At 49.7% G+C, this 20687-nt stretch overlaps 1 protein-coding gene across 5 annotated transcripts in view; it reads left to right on the forward strand.

Moving 5' to 3' along the window:
• Window positions 1–1604: 1604 nt before the first annotated feature.
• Window positions 1605–20687, forward strand: part of BCAS1 (breast carcinoma amplified sequence 1) — a 93687-nt gene continuing 74604 nt past the window's right edge. For 3 of the 5 annotated variants that reach the window (XM_032350300.1, XM_032350301.1, XM_032350302.1), the window contains exons 1-3: window positions 1605–1815; window positions 11502–11578; window positions 13919–13997. In XM_032350300.1, coding sequence (XP_032206191.1) covers window positions 11507–11578; window positions 13919–13997 — 151 coding nt within the window. In that variant the 5' untranslated portion in view covers window positions 1605–1815; window positions 11502–11506. The remainder of the gene's footprint in view (window positions 1816–11501; window positions 11579–13918; window positions 13998–20687) is intronic. The other 2 variants (XM_032350303.1, XM_032350304.1) reach the window with 1 other exon arrangement.

The following is a 20687-nucleotide window of genomic DNA, read 5'->3' on the forward strand; positions in this document are numbered from 1 at the left end:
ACACAGAGGAGGGGGGCCAACGGAGACAGGGGGCAAAGTGGCTGCTTGCCATCACACAGCCCGTCGATCAGAGTCACGATCTGAACCCAGGCCCGGAACCCAAGCTCATGAGCCCCTGGGGCAGGCTGCCTCGATGATGATGCTGGCCCCGTGTGCGTGCGTGGCAGATGCTTAATAATTGCGTTTATTACATCCCAGACTTAAAGATCCAGCGCTGAGCTAGAACTGAGTTTACTGCCTTCGTTGTGGGGTGTCCGATTGTGAATTCACTATCTGTTTAAATAGTTCGCCTGTCCCTGAAATGTTGCTCTCTGAAAGGGGCTTTCTCTGGCCCTCCCTGTTTCTCTCTCTCTCTCTGCAGCCTTGGCTTTGTTTCATGATGAGGATCACACTCTGTAATTCTATGTTTGTTTGTAGGACTCTGTGTTCAATTGCAGTGAGCCTAGAGCGGGGCGGGGACACGGTTCCTCCCCAGTTTAAGCCCAGGGCTATATATAGCCTGGTGCTCAGCAAGTAGTTGATCGAAATGGGCGCTTGGGTGAGCACATTAATGAATAAAGCCACAATAATTATTAGTTCGCTTTTCTCCTGCGTGTTTTCCCAAGAACACTGAATAGTATTTGCCATGTTTCTCTTTTTGCATTGGCTGTTAGGAAGCTCAAAGCCACATCTGTGAAGCCATCACAGCAAGCCTGTAAATCCACCTGAATATTTATTTCTGATCTTGAATGTACACATTGATGTACTCCCTCTTACTGCCCCTCTTCTTTTGTTATTTTTTTAAATTTCCAATATGTCACTGCAATTTTTTTTATTTTTTAATTTTTTATATTTTTTAAAGATTTTACTTATTTATTTGACATAGAGAAAGATCACAAGTAGGCAGAGAGGCAGGCAGAGAGAGAGGGAGAAGCAGGCTCCCTGCTGAGCAGAGAGCCCGATGAGGGGCTCGATCCTAGGACCCTGGGATCATGACCTAGGCCAAAGGCAGTGGTTTAACCCACTGAGTCACCCAGGTGCCCCTCTTTTGCTATTTTTAACTGATGCTCCCATCTTGTATTACATATGCCCTTGTGAACAGTTTAATAAATATCCCTGCTAAAATTCAGTAAATCCAGCAGGCTGTCTTGAATTTCTAGCCTGCAGAGAAAAAGAATGTCCTTTTCCATGCCATCCTCGGTCTTCAGAACATTAAGCCACCCTTAGATTGCCTGCTTTCCCGTGTCCAAAGCCCGCTGGGAGGGATGTTTCTGTGCCTGGGGCCAGGGCAGTGGGTGAGATGCTCGTTCCTTCCAACGAGGTGGCGGGGCAATGGAGATGGTGTTCTAGAAGAAATGAAGGTAAAAGGCAGACAGAACTGCAAAACCTTACAGAACGTGTTTTCCCAGCTCTGGCCATGGCCCGTGGTTACCGGGGAAGGGAATCAGCAACGCAGGTCAACCCGAGCAGGTACAGGGGGTGGGGCGGGGGGGGGGGGGGGACCTGGCCAGGATGCTTGGAGTGCCAGGCAGGCCTTAGTGCGGGAGAAGTCAGGTGCTGGGTTCTGATTGGAGAGGTGAGAACAGCGCCTGCAGCCAGGAAGAGAACCTGCTTCTGTGGGAGGATCCCTGGGGAGGAGGGCCTCACCCAGACGAGTGTTTGCCCTGCTCTGTGTGTTCAGCCGGCAGGCTCCGGAGGAGGAACCAAAGGGCAGGGAGCCAGGCCCAGCTGCCTGCCTAGCTCTGGGCTGCACCAGCTGGAGACAAGGCACCCTGAGCAGGAGCAGCTCCGGGGGACTCCAGGGGACTGCAGACACTCCCGCCAGGGGCTCGACAGGTAACAGCTTCCAGATTAGGCTTGTTTGTGGTCAGCAGCGAAATCTAGACGCCAGGCATCCGAGGATTGGGTTCAATCCCAGCTCTGCCACTGATTGACTGTGTGGCCTTGGGTGTGTGTGAGCCTCAGTTTTGCCGTCTGTGAAATGGATCCAAAGATAGCCGTACCAAATGGGTCATAGAAAGATTGTATGGCCACGTAGGTGGTGTCAGGTGTGAAGCAACAGAAAAAGCTCCAGTTTGCTTGGAACGATGGAGAGCCATTTCCAGTGTAAGACCTGGGGTAAGAAATCAGCAGACAAAGGGGTGTGCTATGGGATTTGAGGACCATTGTCAGGACAAGAGTCCTCCTAGGAAAGCTGACTCTGAGTCTCTGCCAAGGGGCATGGTCTAAGGATGTGGAGGAGAAGGGAAGAAGGACTCCTTGTGTGAATCCGGTTCTTTACATCAATTGTCTTATTTAACATTCAAAGCCGTCCTTCGAGGCGGGTGCTGGGTTCAAATCCCAGCGGCAGGACTCCAGAAGTAGGCATTGCCCTCTGAAACTCCCTCCTGCCTTGAAGCACCGAAGGGATGAGAGGGTGGGTGTCTGGGGCCAGATGCCTCGGGCTGGTGGGCGTCCTGGGGCGGGTTACTCCTCCTCCCTGGGCTTCCTTTCCTCTAGTGTTGAGATCCAAGCAGACACTGTGCACTGATCAATGCTGGCTTTTGTTTCTATTGTCATCATCACCTCTGCCTGACAATTCGGGAGAGGAGGCAGGGCCAGTGGGGAGAACTTCCAGGTCTCTCTGGTTTCCCAGAATGGAGCTGAGACGCGGTCCATTTGGGATTCGAGTGAAGGGAGTGAGGCACGCATGGGTGTGCAGAATTTAAGAGACACCAAGAAACTCAGTCATCCAGATAAACTATATATATATATATTTGGGGGGAGTAGGAGCAGAAAGAGAGGAAGAAAGAATCTTGAGCAGGAACCTGACACAGGGCTCGATCTCACCACCCTGAGATCATGACCGGAGCTGAAATCAATAATGGGATGCTTAACCAACTGAGCCACCCAGGTGCCCCAAGATAAATTATATTTTAAAGCAATATTTTAAAAATAAAATTAATGCCAAAACATCCACAAGGAACAAAATAACAGGTTAAGTAAAGACAGGTTCAGTAACAGCATTACTGTGGTTTTTTGTGTGCTGTGTTAAATGCTGTGTTAAATGCTGTGTTAAAAATATAATCTTTGTCTCGATGGCTTGAGTTTTCCGGCTCCCCCTTAAATTTTGCACAGGGGGTAAGTGCCTGATGCATCCACCATCCACGGCAGTGGGGGTGGGGGGGCTGCTGAGACACCGCTGGCTTCAGGCCTGGGGTGTATTTGTCCTGCTCTGCCCCCAAAGTAGCCAAGAGAGGAGTGTGCTAAAGTCGTTTTCTATTTAAGGGGGCGTAAGAGATGCAAGGCCAAGTCCCAGGCATGGAGAATTCTTTTCAGGTTTCTGAACTCGGGAACGGTTGGTTGTCTTTTTACCAAGAAGTCCTGTGCTTCTGGAGAGCCAACGGCCCGTTGGGACCCATCCTGGCCGGTCTTCTCCGTCCTGCTGGGGGGACACGTGCTGACGGTTGCACTGTTGGCAGCATCCCTTACCGTTGCCCAGCACTGGGAATAGTTATGGATGTGACAGCCTGACGCACCGGAGCCAGGATCGACCCCTGCTCTGCCTCCTTAGGGCTTTCTGATCTGGGGCGGGGTAGGCGGAAGAGGTGGGAGTTACTCTTGTTTATACACTTAATCACCAACGTCCATTAAAGAAAGCAGGACCAGCCCTGCACCTGTCCTCGCCGGGTGTGCACTCTGGAGGCGACGGGAATGCCTCCCTGTGCCTCAGTTTCCTTATCTGCGTAGTGGTGGAACCATGGGGTGCTCTAAGGAAAAACGGAGACAATGAAAGTAAAGTTGCTGGCCCCAGGGCCAGGACTAGGATGAAGCAAGCAAGGCACCGGAGGGCAAAATCCAGGGCTGGGGAAGGGGACGCTCATTTCCAAGTGTGGATTGTGCACTTGGAAAGAGAATGGCTGCTTGCATTCCGTACCTGGGGGCCTCTCTGGCCCCGCCTGGCTCGGAGGGAGCCTTCAGATAATGCCACCCACTGCACGATTAGCTGGAAGACGCTTGGTGACACGAAGAGTAAGAGAGTAAGCTCTAAGTCTTCTAGGCACATCCACCATTTATACGCACATAACTTGAGCGTTCCCATAGCAACATACCAACTACCGAGCGTTCCTGAAACACCCCATGTGATTCTGATAAGGGGACCTCTTCTCCTGGGCCTACATGGTCCATTCTATGGCACAGGACTTGGGGAGCACAGCGAAGGATGGATTTCAGTCCTCATGTGCCCCCTTGTGCAGGAGGCAACCTGTACCACTGTACGTTGGAGACCCTCAGAGTGTCTACCGCTCCGAGCACTGTGCTGGGGAACGCAAGGAGAGGCAGGGTCATGGGACCTGGCAGAGCAGGTTTGGTCTCTTTACTCATTTGATCTTGCCTTTGGAGTTGGGGGACAGAGAGCTTGCTCTGCTGGGTGCGCCAGATGGCTCTGTTGGCACGGACCTCAGCTGGGTGGTGGGGAGGACCCACGGCTTGCCTACATTCCATGGCGTTGATCTAAGGTGTTTCTGCTTACTTGGTGACTAATCCTGTCACCACTGTTTGAGAACCTCCCCTTCCCACTGGACAGTCCTTTAGCTCCTTGCTGGAAGGCAGCTTTCAGAAATGCTTTCTCCGGGGCAGCTTGTCCCGTGTTTAGGGTTGACTCTGTTCTCACTGCAAGGAGGTGACCTAAACACCAACCACTTGTGTGAAAGAGGAGGGGAGGAGTTCGAGGACCCCTTCCAGGCTGACTAATTCACCCGGAGAACACACCACAGAGCTAACGGGATCGTAACATTCGTAAGAGAAATAAATAGCATCAGGAAGGACTAACGTTTTCTCACCTGACTACTGCCAAGCCCTTGTGCTAAGTCTTTGCCCAAAGATTGCTGATGACCCTTCGGTTGCGCATCCCTCCTCAAGTGTGCATTGACTGTAGATCAGACCACACTCCTTGACTGGGTGTGATTTTCATTTCTTATTACACAGACAGCTATGCCATTTTTATATTCTACAGTGTATCACATTACATAGAAACATTTAATAAAATAAGAGCATAACATACATGGCAGAGGACACAGTCGACGGTAAGAAGGAAAAAGTTAAGAGTTTGAGCTGCAGAAGCAGGCTGCCAAGGGTTAAAGCCTGAGTTACCCAGTTACTGGCAGATAACCTGTATTCGTCAGCTTGTGCCGTTGTAACAAAAACACCGTAGGCTTGGTGACTTAAACAACAGCTACGTATTTTCTGACAGCTCTGGAAGCCAGAAGTCCATGATGAAGGTCATGGCAGACTCTGATCCTGGTGGAGCCTCTTTTCCTGCCTCTCTCGCTCTGCTGTCCTCTCGCTGCGGCCTCACGTGGCGGAGAATGAGCAAGCTCTCTCGGTGTCCCCTCTTCCAAAGACGCTAATCCTCTGAGATCGGGGCCCCACCCCGCTAACCTCCTCTAACCTTACTGACTTCCTTAGGGACCCTGTCTCCGGACACAGTGGCAGTTAGGGCTTCACCATGCGAATCTGGAGGGAGAAGCAGGTCAGTCCGTAGCACAATCTTAGGCGAGGAGCGTCGGCTTCCTGCAGCAGGTTTGGCGTCTGTAAGATAGGACAATATAAATGCGTGCCTCGTGGGGCTCTTGGGAGGACGTGATACACCCATATAAGACCGCACTCGGGGCAGGGTCCAGCACAGAGAGCGGGCGCTGTAGAGATACGAGCTAGTATGATTCTGAAGGCACAGCACATTTGATGGGGTCCCTGTTATAATGGCTAATCGTCAGTCCTTCGCTGCTGTACGTGAACCAACCGCGGGACTAAACACGGTGCGGACTGCCCTCTGGCTATCTTCACATGCGAGCGGTGAGGACGAACCTGCTGCCAACTTTCCTCCACCCCTCACTCCTACAGAATGGGGGCCGAAGCTATGCCCACAGCTGGTGTGAGTCAGGACAGAGGGCTACTCTGTTTCACCCCCAGGGACTAGACCCCCAGCAGCTCCTCAGAAACGTAGGTCACTAGGGGACACTGGGCCGTAAGCGCGAGGAGAAAACTACCAAGTCCAGCCCCGAGAGCCAGATCCCTCGACTTCCACGCTGGTCACATTTGGGGGCAGATCATTCTCTGCTGGGGCTGTCCTGTGTCCTGCACGATGGTCAGCAGCGTCTCTGGTCTCTGCTCCCTGGGCACCAGCAGCAGCCCCCTGGCCCTGAGTTGTGACCCTCAGAAATGTCTCCTGGAGGGCAATAAGGTCCTTGCTTGGAAGAGTGGGGCTGGCTGGAGCCACGGTGCCCTGCACACCCATTCTCAGGGAAGGGCAGCTGGAGGCCCAGGCTCTCCAGCATTTGCAGGCTGACAGCACAAAGGACCACAAAGATGGCCCTGGCAAGACTGGGGGGCGTTTCAGATGCCTGAGCGGATGGTGATTATGGGGCCCGAAGACAGAGGCCCTTCCTCCATCTGAGAATCCGTGTTCTGTGCGTCAGGTTAGGCAACATCTGGGGGAGACTCCCTGGCCCAGGGGAAGCTTTGGCACCCCGAAGTGTCCAAAACAGCGGCCCTGGCTGTCACAGAGATCACTTGGAGATCTTGAAAACGTCCTGGTGCCACGGGCTCCAGCCTGGAAAATCTGAGGGATCGGGTCCAGCTGGGGCCCGGGCACAGGGATTTAAGTCCACCCCTCCTGTGTCTCCTGCACCCACTGATTGTGGCCTCAAGGACACAGCAGAGGTGGAGAACTAAAAGGACTTTCTATCCCAACGACCCCTCGCAAAGACTGACCCCACGTTCTCAAAATGCTAAGGGCTCCAACATGAGTCCAATTTCAAAAACAAAACGCCCCACCATATGGCCTGGCTGGTGTTTAATGTCAGAATAGGTCATTAAAAACAAAACAACTCACACCACTGGTTCAAGAAAGAAAGAGCGTTACCTTCAAATGTGTTTTTGTTTTTTTTTCCTTTTTTGTTGTTTTTTTTGTTTTGTTTTGTTTTGTTTTCCAAATAAAAACTGGTTCTTTCGAATGAATACAGCTTTCTTGATGGAAAAACTCCTGATCTGATTAATTTTTCACATTTGTTGGACACCGGAGAAAACCCCAGCCCAGAAAGGAATTGCTGTCTGAACCATCTTGAGCCTCAGTTTTTCTATCCATTAAGTGTGGGTAAAGAGGCCTCGCCTCCCAGAGTCCTTGAGCTGGGTTATAGGGAGCTCAGCTCATCCTACTTTCCCCGTGGTGGTGGGGGGGAGGGGGGTGTGCTTTCCCGGTTTTCTCATGAAAGTCCTGTGTCCCCGGACACCTTCTTTCCCAGGACGTCCTGGACGGACGCTCACCATCATGGTACTCTCTGTGTGTGCCTGAGTATGAGACTGCCCTGTGCCTTTACGAAAAATACAGATCCAGGGCTCCAACCCGACTTTTTGGTGAGAGAATGTTGAGAATCAGAGGTGGTGCCGGTTCCTTAGCTGATTCCCACGATCAGGGAGCTTTGGGGGAAGCTGCCTGCAAATCCACGTGGATGTAATGGTGATAACTGTAACCATGGCTTCCACGGGCGCGGCACCCACAGTGAGCCACGCTGTCTTCCCCACACCTCGCATAGAATAACTCATTCAATTCTTGCAACAACCTCTTAAGGTGAGTCCTAGTGTCATCCCCATTTTTAAAATTTTTTTAAAGATTTTATTTATTTGAGAGAGAGAGAGTGAATGTAAGTGGGGAGGAGGGGTAGAAGCAGAGGGAGAAGCAGACCCTCCGCTTAGCAGGAAGCCCAATGCTGGGGGTTCATCCCAGAACCCTAAGATCATACCCTGAACTGAAGGCAGACGCTTGAGAGACTGAGCCACCCAGGTACCCCTGATATCCCCATTTTACAGAAGAGGAAGCTGAGGCCCATCGAGCCTCAGTAACTTGCCCTGGGTCACTCCCATCCTTATCCTATGTGCTACGTGGCTCTTTACCTAGAGCGTTCAGCACTGGGCTGGCACAGGGCTGGCTCTCCCTACACATCAGATGTGATTATCATGATTGTTTTATTAGCTGTACTATCTTTTTTTTTTTTCCAAGATGTATCGATTGATTGATTTGACAGAGAGAGGGTGAACAGAAGGAGCACAAGCAGGGGGAGTGGGAGAGGGAGAAGCAGGCTCCCCGCTGAGCAGAGAGCCCCATGCTGGTCTTGATCCCGGACCCTGGGATCATGACCTGAGCTGAAGGCAGAGGTTTAACCCACTGAGCCACCCAGGCGCCCCTAGCTGTTCTATCTTTAGGGCAGGGGAGGACTTGCCATGCTCGAGCCAGCTTTTAACAGAAGGCGTAATTGCTAAATGTGAAATTGTTCCCCTTGCCCTCCCAAAAGTCTGACCCCGCCTTGGAGACGGACTGTGTTCATTTCTGCTGCTACTGACCATGGCCAATAGGTGGCAGGAACCTTTGTGTTTGTCCCTGGAAATCCTCTTTACAAAATGTGAAGGAAGAGCCGGAACAATTTGACAACACCTGTGCTGTGACTGTGGGTGGGAAGCAGTATCATCTGAACCCAGGTTCTCTTTCTGCAAAAGACGGCGAACGCACTGTCCTTCTTTCCATCCACTTGGCCCTGAATTTGCGAAGAGCCTGCTTCAAATGCTTACTTCAAATGCGCCACTATCAGGAAAAGGGAGCCCCAGCTCCTTGGGAGGAAACATTCTCCTGCCTACTCACATCATGACCTCAGACATTTTGTGCAAGTGGCCCCCAGATTGGACTGAATCTGCATTGAATAAGAAGAACTTGAAAAATTTGCCAACCCCTTGGTGACTCATTTGTAATTTTGTTAAAAGCTGGGCTCAGGTGGTGACATAATCTGCGTGTCTATCCTTGTGCATGGCTTTGGTCAAGGCATCTCACCCACTGACCTCAGTTTCCTTGTCCGTAAAATCGGAATAATGATACGACTGCCTTACTGGTTTGCTGCAAGGAGTCGACAAGTTTATTATAAGTAAAGCCCTTTGAATAGCTGCTCAACACATGGTAATCACTCACCAATTTTGTTGTTGTTGTTCCTATTTTGTCGTGCCTGTAGTTGTTAGAGGTGTCATCTTAATTTTTATACACAGCGGGTTCAAATCCTGGTCAGTCTAACTACCGCCAACACTTTGTCTCTCAGTTCCCTGAACCCCTTTCTTTGCAAACTAGGTTTATATCACTCAGAGTGATCTCCAGCAGCGATTGATAAACATTCTGGAAAAGGCTTTATAGACTGTGTAATCTCTGCTGGGACTATGCAACTCTGCCTTTGTGGCGTGAAAGCAGCCCCCTGTTGCCAAGACGCGAATTGAGTGGGCGTGGCTGTCTCCGGATAGAATCCACGGATAGATACGGAAATTTGGAGTGCGTGTGTGTAGCTTCCTGTGTAGCAATCCGTGGTTCTTCCTCTGATTTTTTTCCAACCATTTTTAAACGTACAGCCTGTTCTTAGCTCTCCGGCCACACTGAAGTAGGCAGTGGACTGGGTTTGGCCCACAGCTGTTGCTCACCCACCCCAGTCTTGAGGATTCAATGTGATGTGCACAGTGTCCCGTTTATAGATGGAAGTGGTGGTCTCTTGTAACTACGCATGGCATGGATTTTGTAAGTAGGAAGCCTTGCAAATTCACTAAAGTCCTGTATGTGTTAGCAGGTGCTCAGATATTGTTATCGATCAAATCCCCCCAAGAGAGCATTTCGTGAGACCTATAACCCTGTTTTGGCCTCTGAAGTTTCCGATAACAGTGTGTCTATCAGGAGGGCATGAAACCTCATACCCTGTGGGCCAGAACTCCATGGGAGTCCTTAGAGATGCATGGATGGCTTTCAACCAGAAATCAAAAGTGCTGGTTTATATTCTGAAAGCTCCCAGAGCTGATGAGTCTGGCCATTCCCCAAACATACATTATTTGTGTGTGTGAAAAAGAAACTTTTAGGTCTCAAGGCAGCAGGTCTCTGGGATGTCTGAAAGCGCCCTACTTCTGAGACCAGGCATCCTCTGGGTCAAACCCTCACTCTGCATTTCCTGGATGTCTCTCCTGGGTGAGTTTTGGGAACCTAATTCCCTCCTCTCGAAAGGGAGGTAGTAATAGGCAGAACATTCCAGGCATCAGGAGCCCAAGCAGCCTGTTTGAATCTTGCCTCTGCCATCACTACGGGGATGACCTTTGGAAAGTGATTCGGCCTCAGCTTCCTCATATCTAGAACGAGGTGATGGCAACACCCGTTTCACAGGGGTGCTGTGGGGCTCAGGAAACCGACTCTGGGAGCGTGCTTGGGGACTCAGTGCTGAGACTGAGGACGTGCTACGTAATTGTTGACTTTGATCATTATTATTAAAACAAGGCTCTCGAGAGGCTCAGTAATGATGTGGGCACATGCCTAGCTGCGGGAGGGGGTAGGGTAAGCTATCAATGATTACCCCCTCCTCCCACCACTAACGGATCATTAGACCTCATGAATGGAAACGCCGCATTGAGAACAGAAGAGCCAACCGCAGCGAGAGAGACAGTCGCGGCCTCATGATGCTCACAGCGTATCGGGGAAGGGACACAGAAGCTAAATGTTCTGTTTTGCCTTCCCAGTCTGGACTCATTGTTCCTTCAACCCAGAACCATCCACCCTACCTACCTACCCCTAGCCCGGCCCCTGTTATATCACGGATTTACTTAGGCTCATTGCATGAAATCCTATGTGTTTGGTTTAACTAGCACTTAGATATCACTTATACCGAGCCAGATGTTGTTCTTACCACTTTCCTTACCACACTACCACAAGCATTCATCACTGAGCCCGTGTAGCAGGCCTGTGAGGCACAGAGAGCCTCATTAACTTGCGCAAAGACACACAGCAAGGAGAAGCAGAGGTAGGGGTCAAGGCCAGGTTGTCTTGCCCAGGCTCTGTGCTCCTAAACACTGTACCATGCTGAGGTGAACTATCAAAAATGGCCTTAGCCGATGGACTTACTACCTACCCACCAGACTTTATTACCAACCCACCACACTTTAGCTCTATATTTAATTATAAATATATCATTACAAGTACCTCTAAGTGCTATGAAAAACAAAAGCAAACAAACAAAAAGCCAGCGCCACGAGGAGTTTTAACAAGGGGTCTTTAGTTGGACAATCAGAGAATACTAAAAATTATAAATATTATTTTAATTATTTAATTAAAAATTATAAATATTATTATTTTAATTAAATATTATTTTAATTATCTACCTTCTAACATTTCCTTGATACGATAGCTGTGCTGGGCTAAAAGAGAAAAAAAAAAGTTATCTATACTGAATATGTTTTTCATGATGGAAACGATTTCCTCCCAGCAGCTGAAAACTGGGCTTGCATTGGACTTAAACTTTACTGAATATAGGAGTCCCAAACCTTTCCTCATCCCCCAAAATAAATAGGAGCAATTGAGCTAACTTGGGCTTGCGGTCATACACCCACAGTAACCGGCCTGTTCCCGACACTTAGCTTCATAGGCAGGAATAAGATTCTTGTTTTAATTCTTCCCTCTCTTTCTCCCTTTTTCTCCGTTGCAGGAACAATGGGTAACCAAATGAGTGTCCCGCAAAGAGCTGAAGACCAAGAGAACGAACGGGAGGCAGAAGCTAACAAGGTAGTGTAGTTAGGGTCATGGGGTCATTCGCGACTGACCAGCAGCTAGATTTGGGGGTGACCGCAGAGTGAATGGCCTGTTCGGTGCTCATCACACAGACATTACTGACGATGAGCTGCTGTTCCCAGGGATTCCTCCGTTGTAGTCAAAGCTCCAGCATCCATCCAGGAGCTTGTTAAAGATGCAGGCTCCAAGGCCTCGCCTAAGACTTCCCGAATCCCAAATTACAAAGCTGGGAGTCTATGCAAGCTGCCTCTTCAAGGACCTCCCAGGTGCGTGTATGGGGCCAGTTTGGTCCCGACCACCAGGTGGTTCTCCGCTGTGGGTGACTTTGCCTGCCATCCCCCACCCCACCTTTCCCGCTCCACCAGGGGCACGTGGCAGTGTCTGGAGACATTCTGGATTGTCACAGCTCAGGGCTCCTGATCTAGCGGGTAGAGTCCAGAGATGCTGCTAAGCACTGCACAGGGCAGCCCCCAGAACAGGGCATGATCTGGCCCCCAACATCAGTGGTGCTGAGGATGGGAAACCCCAGGTTCGGGCCAGCAGCTCACAGCCTCTGCTCCACATCGGGATCCCTGGCCGGAGTAGCACCATAGACCAGTTAGACCAGAATGAGCGTGGCAGTGAGGCCAGGCAGCGGCGTCTTCAGTGCAGCGGGCGGGGGGTTCTACAGGTTTAGGAACGCTTTTAGGAGGCTGCGATGGAGGGCTGAGGCCAGGGACACCCCAGCGCCGCTCCTTAGATCTCCTACCACCAAGTTGCGAGAGCCTACACTTCTGCAATCCATTCCATTAAAGACTGGGAGCCCCGTCCGTGATCATGGAAGCCCCCGTAGGAGGTTTACAACCACCTATGAACTAATATCGACCGTATCAATAGAGAATTCCTGCCCAGAATAGAAGGCTGGGTTTGAAGAAATGGGCTCAAAACTCCAGTGCCTGCAGAGTGGGTGTCCAGCCTGAGTGCTGAGTCCATCGTCTGGGAAGCTTTGCAGACAGACTCCCGCTGCCTGGTCCCACCTGAGACGCAACAGAGACGCAGCCTGGAGGGTGGGGTGGCTCGGGCTTCAGCAGTCCCTCAAGCTCCCAAGTGACTCCTCATCTTGGAGCCTCTGGCCTCCGGGGGCTTTTCGGGGGGCAGTGACAGAAGGGAGGGAAGCGGGCGGCAGTTACCTTCGGGGGACCGGAGACCAAGGGTCCATGGGCAAATGGTGGGCTCTGGATGACAGAAACCAACCAGATGTTCCCAGTCTGGTTTGTCATCAGCGGTTGGAAAACAGGGTTCATGAACTCTCCTGCTTTTTAAATACCGGCAATTGATTCCCAAAGACTTGAAAATAAAAAATATGTGAGCCAAAGAAATCAAATTGACACACCCAGGACTGCCCCAAAGGGGACGTGGGTCATGAGCTCAGGACCAAACAGTCGCACAGGTTAGAAGAGTCCTTGTCGTGATTTCTTGGGAGGGTTAATGGTAGATGCAAGAACGCAGGCTTATTTTAAACCCTTAAGACCATTATAAAAACCTAAAAAGAAGAAAAGCTTTCTGTGTTCCTCCCACAAGGCTCCCGCCTTCAGGACTGCCATCAGACTGTGGTTTTCTCTCTGGGCGTTTATTCACAGATACTACCCTACCGATGCTATTCACAAAATACGACATGGTGTGCAGAGTACTTAGCACATAATCAATATCCAATTAGTGTCAGCTATTGGTGGTATTATTTAGATGGCCTTGTTACTAAAATAGCATTATGTAACAGACGTTTTCTCTCTGGAACATTTTTCTTTCTGTGTGAATATGTACATACGTACATACGCGGCATATATATATATATGTGCATGCTTCTTAAATTTCTGCAGCAAATGTCAAGAATAGAAACAATCAGGGCAGGAAATTGGAACAAAGGTTCCAGCAGTGAGGAGGGAGGGGGAGGGTGTGGAGCAGAAGGAAAGCCACGGTGAACTTCCTGTATTTGACAAGTTTGTTGACTAAGGGCTGGGCTGAGGATGACGCCGTGTTTTCAGGAGGGTGGCATGTGGTTAACCTCCCAGGACTCGGGGACTGGCGTGTCCAATTCTCTCTCCCCACTGATGAGACGAGCGTCCCTGTCAGCGGGGTGTCTCACTGTGCCATGGGGTCCATCCTGCCTGTGTTCGTGGGGCTCCCTGAGATGAATGGTTTCCTCAGTTCCCTGAGGCATGATGGGAAGCTGGGTAGTTTCCAGAAACACAGCCTTTACGTTTAATTTGGTGATGTACCCTGTGGCCTTGAGGTTCTTCCCTGAGTTCTGGTTTTCCCCAAACACCTGACTACGAACTGCCGCATATTCTGTTGCAGGGGGCGCCCGAGTGTGAGTGTGGTCCAAACGGGACGCCGGTGATGATATCGACCTGTGACATTCCATGCTATGACGAAGGTCAGTGCCACGCTGGGGAAGTGGGCTGCTCCTCGGGGGGTGGGGAAGGGTCTGCCGATCCCGTGTATGGTGAAAAGAGACCGCAAGGCTCGAAGCCACGGGCTCATTTTGAAAACGTTAGTGTTAGTGTCCTGGGGCCACTGGGACAGTGTCACAGATGGGGCGGCTTATACAGCAGAAATGTGTTGTCTCACAGTGCTGGAGGCCACAGGTCTTTTCTTTGGACTATATTCAGCTGTATTAAAAAGGAAAACCACAGACACAGAAGTGAAGGTACAGACCATGAGCCAGTGGGGCAGTGGGTAGGTAGGAGAGAAAAGCACCTTCTGGGCTCTTCTGAGCATCGCAAGCAGGAACCTGTTCTTTGCCTCTGTCCGAGCTCCCAGGAGGTGTTCTGTGGCTTCCAGATGCTGTCCTCTCTGTGCACGTCTGTCTGCGTGTCTCATGTCCCTTCTATAAGGACATAGTCATATTGGGTTGGTGTCCATCCTAACTGACCTCATCCTAACGTGGTCATTGGCAAAGACCCTGTTTCCAAATGAAGTCACAGGCACTGGGGGTTATAGTTCAACTCTGAGCAGCACCCGTTGCTTCTGAGTTGTAACCGCCGGAAGACGGTGAGATCTCCAGCAGGTTAAGACAAAAGCAAAAGAGTGAAACACTAAGAGGTTGGCATTTGGAGTTGGACAGACTGAGGTTAAAGTCCCTGCTCTGTGGGGTGCCTGGGTGGCTCAGGCGGTTAAGCGTCTGCCTTTTGCTAAGGTCATGATCTCAGGGTCTGGGATGGAGCCACATGCCGGGCTCCCTGCTCACACAACTCCCGAGAGAATTAAAGGAGCCTGTCTATCAAACATCTACACATTACCCAGCACTCAGGAACTCCACAGAAACTGGTGAAGTAGACAAGGAAACAGAATCTTCCCTACACAAGGCCAGTTTTAAAATGGGATGATACTCTTATCTATTTCGTTTTGTCCTGCATTAGAAGACTATAAATTCAGTGCATCAAAAGTGGCTAAGTTCTACTTTGCAGAGGACATGTATATAAACTTCTATAAGAAGAAGAAGTGGTCAGGGGTAACTCTGGAATCCACGTGCTGGCTTTCCACCTACCAGCTGTGTGTCCTTAAGCAAGTTACTTAAGCTCTCTGGACCTCATTCTCCTTGTCTGTAAAGTGGGATAACAATAGTGCCTACAACATAAGTATCAGATTTTTTTAAAAAAATTTTATTTATTTATTTGACAGAGAGAGATCACAAGTAGGCAGAGAGAGAGAGAGAGAGAGGAGGAAGCAGGCTCCCCACCAAGCAGAGAGCCCAATGCGGGGCTCAATCCCAGGACCCTGGGATCTGACCTGAGCCGAAGGCAGAGGCTTTAACCCACTGAGCCACCCAGGCACCCCATAGGTATCAGATTTAATAAAACACTTATTTCAGTGCCTGCCATATAATAAGTGCTCCATGTATCAGCTGTCATTATTCTTTTATGATTACGGTTGCTGTCATTTGCATGTAAGTTTCTGGGTTTCAGTTTCTTCTTCTGAGCAATGAGGAAATGAGTCCTATTATTGGTTCTAGAGGTTTTAGAACACCCTAATGTTAGGGGAAAACTCCTTTCTTTACATTCTACTACACACACCACACTGGACACCAAATGTGTGGGCTTTCCATACCAAGCAATTCTGTGATGCTTCTGGGTGTCCTCCATCTCAATGGAGTTCTGACTCTGTCGACCTACAGGTAACATCAGCCCCCACAGGCTGAAGCCTCAGTCCCTGAAGACTGCTTCCCGCTTTTACACACGCGGTGGGTGCTCTGCTTACCTGCACAAATCAGAGATCCCAGGAGCCCCACTCTGGTTCAGTCATTTGCTAGAATGGCTCACAGACCTCGGGAGAACAGCTGACTTACTAGATGGCCAGTTCATTATAAAAGGACACAACTCAGCTACAGCCAGAGGGAAGGGAGGCATAGGGCAATGTAGGAGGGCTTCTGAGGGTGGAGGGGGCAAGTGGATACCAAGTTTCCATGGCCCAGCCTGGCACCCCACCGTCCCTGCAGCCAGCTCTCTGAACCCTGTACTCTAGGGATTTTTGTGCATGCTCTATTACACAGGCATGATTGATTAAGTCATTGGCCATCGGTGATGGAACTCAATATCCAGCCACTCTTGCCTCCCCAGAGATGGGGGATGGGGCTGAAAGTTCCAACCCTCTAATCACAAGCCTGGTTCCCCTGGCAACCTGGGCCCCCATCCTTAGGGGCTTTCCAAAGTCACCTCATTAACATAAACTCCGAGGTAGTTAAAAGGGGCTGGCTTGTTATGAATAACAAAAGACGTCTTCATGGCTCTTATCATTTATATGATAAGTTTTAAGCAGCCTGTGCCAGGAATGGGAACGAAGACCAAATAGGTATTTCTTTTCTATATCACAATATCATTCCTGAGGAGTTTATTAATAGCTTAGATGGCAGGGCCCTTCCCATAGGTTCTATCTACAATAAGCTAGGGTGGGGAGCCTTCTGGAGGATTCTGACACACCGCCGGGACTGGCAATCACTGGACGAGAAAAGGCCCCAAGTTTTCCTCCCTTTAAACCCTGTGGGTCAAACTTACATTTGAGGTACACCAAATGGGTGTATTTACAGCAGCAGCCTTTGATGATGGGGTAAAAGCTGGCCATTGAGATGCACAGGCTTTGAAATGAGAATCATGCCATTTATATAATTTACAAACTGTAGATGTTTGTTCTCAGGAAATTGAGAGGTATTGAGAATATAATATGCCTCTTTCTCTATCATAATTATACGATCATTCCCCTATTTGTAGTATAGGGCACAAGGGCAAGGAGTGTGTAGGAAGAACAAAAGAACGTAGGGGTGGGAATTGAGAAAGGTCCCTCCTGTCTCCCTCCCTTGATCCGTCTCGCCTTCCTTTTCTACTTTTTTCCCCAACATCTATATAGATATATCTATATACATGTATATACACACACACATACACACACACACAATTAATAAATTATATATATATGGAAGGAATTCCTAAAAGGAGGGAAGCAGGTTACAGGAAAACAGGACGACAGTCTGGAATAGCATATCGCTGTTTGAATAACGAGGCATGACAAGGGAAACAGAGAATCGCATTTTGGTGAGTCATGGGTTCCCTGCATTTAGCTCTAGTCCCCCACAGCCTTGCTTTCAACTTATCTGGCACCCGCTGGAGAATCTGTAAAGAGTTTAGATTAATCCTCTGAGGTCAGAATTCTGCCTGTCATTCACTGACAACTTGAGTCCTATGCAACTCGTTTCAGAGTGATTATCCCATTTAATGAGGAAGGCAGCCTATTATTACCATCTTGCTGTTTTTTTCCCAGATTATTAACTAAGTTATAATATCCAATGCAGTTTTTAAGAGGATATAAAAGTAGGATTCTTCGGGCTTTTTTTGATTCTTTTGGCAGAAGTCTCTGGCCAAATCTTTTGATGCACATCTGTGTCCGTCTCTGGTGGGGTATACATACACATATGCCCATAGAGAAAAGTCACCAGAGAAAGAGGTAAGTGGGATTCTGGGTGACTGTGTTCCTTCTTTTTATCTATATTTTCCCTATGACGATTCAACAGTTCATCACCCTGCAGGAACGTTTCCTGGGGGGACTTATTAAGAAGCAGGGATAGCAGTAGGAAGGAAGGGTAAGAAGCCAGGATGCGGGATTCGAACTATGGCTCTGTTCTGTGAGCTTCTGGAAGTTTCTGGGCCTCTGTCCTTTCATTTGCAAAATGGGAACAATATTCATTCCTGGTAGAACTAAGCTTCTAAGATCATCATGAGGCTGAAATGAGTTGATACATGTGGAATACTTAGAAGAGTGCCTGGCAGGTGGTAAACACATGGAGAAAGTTCCTTGTGCTGGCTTGGATTTAATGTTGATGCTCATAAAGGCTGTCATTACAGTTTGACGTTCACTGGATTATCTCTAGCATAATTTTTATCTCCAGGTGGGTCCAATGTACTCTCAAGGGACCTTCTAAGGGGGAACCTGGGGAGAAGAGAGGGACAGAAGCAGATATCACAGAAGGAGAGACAGATGAGAAGATTTTGCAGTGCTGGCCTTGACAGGAAGGAGGGGACCCTGAGCCAAGGAACGCAGGGGTCCCCTCCAAGCTGTAAAGAGCAAAGGAGAGATATTCCTCTAGGGTTTCCAGAAGCTGATGCATTTTCGATGTCTGACCTTCAGAACCGTAGGATAATATATTTGTGTTATTCTGAGTCACCACAACTGGGGCAATTTGCTATAGCAGCAATAGAAAACCAGTGTGAGTGCACTCATACTTTGGAATCTAATGGACCTGGGCTGAGGTCCCAGCTCTGCCACCCACCAGCTGTGGAACCTTGGCAAAGACTCTGTGTTGGGAGTAATAATAATAATGGGAGTAATAATAATATTAGCTTTGGTGGGAGGTGTAGAACAGTGGCTGGCACAGAGTAAATGGGTTGAAATACAGGAGACAGGCAAACTAGACGGAGAGCCTGATGAGCTGCCTGTCCTTCATCTCTAGCTTTCCCCGTCATGTCCTCCCACCATCTGAGACTTTCCCACCTGTGTATTTATGCCTAGAACCTCACTGATCTTTGGAGAAATAAATATGCCTGATTTTCTCCTTCTGTGACTCCTTTCTATCAAATCTATGACATTAGTTCTCACTCTAAAAAAACAAAAACAAAAACAAAACCACCGTTCAGTCCTCAACGCTGTTGGATGGCAGAGACTAACGCAGGCTATATTGACCAGAACACAGCATTTTCCAGAAACAGGAGACTGTCTCTGCTTCACCTAGATACAAAGTTTCTAAAATATAAACAGCTCAGGGGCGCCTGGGTGGCTCAGTGGGTTAAGCCTCTGCTTTCCGCTCAGGTCATGGCCCCAGGGTCCTGGGATGGAGCCCCGCGCAGGGCTCTCTGCTGGGCAGGGAGCCTGCTTCCCCCTTCGCCTGCCTGTCTCTCTGCCTACTTGTGATCTCTTTCTCTTTCTGAAATAAGTAAATAAAATCTTTAAAAAAATTATATATATATATTTTATATATATATATGTATATATATATATATATATGGCTTCCCTTTCTGTTCCTAGTCAATTGTTCCCCAAAAGAAGAATGGCCTAATTTTGCTTTAAAAAAATAAAATCAGTGGAATCATTTTATGGGGCTGAAAATTCGTACTTGAGCCACCTGTCCCTGCCCACGCGCTGACATAAAGAGAACAGAAGCATTTGCCAATAGTGACCCTTGGGCGAAGTGCAATGGGAGCCCCAGTACCAAAAATCAGAGCTCCCCGAGATGTGAGAATGTGGGCCCAACGTCCCCACGTCCCCATGTGACGCGACCCAGAAGCAGGAAGAGGAAGGCCAACATGCGCCACCACTTTCCGCCCTTCCCCCCTTTGATTGGGACAGAATGGGAGCTCTTTCCCAGAAGGCCTTGCGCGCTAGCAGGCATCCTCTTCATCTCATTGGCCAGGACGAGGTCACGTGGCCACACCAAGGCGCAGGGGAGGCCAGGACCGCCCCCATCTCCCCTCAGCGAGCGGAGAACGGCGCGCTGGGGTGGAATGGCCCCTGGGGGGACCGTCCGCGGCGCCTGCCCAGCGTCGGTCTCGAAGAATTACAGCTCGGGTCTTTCAAAAGCGGTAAGGGGGTCGAGCTCACTCCCAGACATTCCTTTTCCCTCCGGTCCCATAGCCTTGCCGTGTGTCCTCTCACCCCGCAAGCTCTGGGCTCAGCTGTGCCCCTGAAGCCCTGCGCCACGCCGCATCCACGCGGACACTTGCCTTCCTCCTTCCGCAGCATCGCCCGGTCCCGCCTCTCCGTGCATGGCCGCGACTTCCGAAAACTGGCGCCCCCGGGTGACCCCACGCTCCTTGCCCCTCCGCCCCCCGGCAGGTGTGCCCTGGGAAGTCTGATCCTTAGTGCTTTTTTTCTCACCGAACACTCCAGGGGGGAATTTCTGTTGGATAAAGTTATCCTACGACACTCTTACGGTAGACGGTCTCCAGATGGGCACATCCCTTCCTCCCCCGCCCCCCAAATAATCCATGTTTCCCCATTGTGGTCTTCCCGTGGGTTCGCATGGAATCCTGGCTGACCTCCATAACCCCTGATACGGAGTGGGAAGGATGACACAGGAATTCCAAGGCCAAGCCTTCAGGAGCCCCGTAGGCTCTGCCTTTGTCTCTTGCGGCCCTAGCTTTGGCCTCAGCTAACCACGGGGTCAGCAGAGTGCTCTGAGCCCGCCCTGCTGGTCCCACCAAGAAGCCCGGTGACAGGAAAGAGAGGAATGCCCAGCTCGTCCCCACATGTCCATTCAGCCCAGCCCAGGACAGACCCCTGGGCTACACAAGCGTGTACTTCCCTCCAGCCTAACGGGTACAGCGTGTAATTCATTGTTATTGGACAGCCACAGACTGTCTTAAGGTGTGGATGCGTTAGCCTTCGTGCAGCCGTGCCGCAGAGGGTGGGCATTCATTTTTCTGGTTTTCTTTCTCTCCATTCCAAACAACATTGCAGTGAACCTCTTGCACAACCTTTTTATCCTTCGCATTTTATTTTATTTTTTTTTAAGATTTTATTTATTTATTTGACAGACAGAGATCATAAGTAGGCAGAGAGGCAGGCAGAGAGAGAGGGGGAA

This window comes from Mustela erminea, chromosome 7 (genome assembly GCF_009829155.1).
Source record: "Mustela erminea isolate mMusErm1 chromosome 7, mMusErm1.Pri, whole genome shotgun sequence".
In the NCBI taxonomy this organism is placed as follows: domain Eukaryota; kingdom Metazoa; phylum Chordata; class Mammalia; order Carnivora; family Mustelidae; genus Mustela; species Mustela erminea.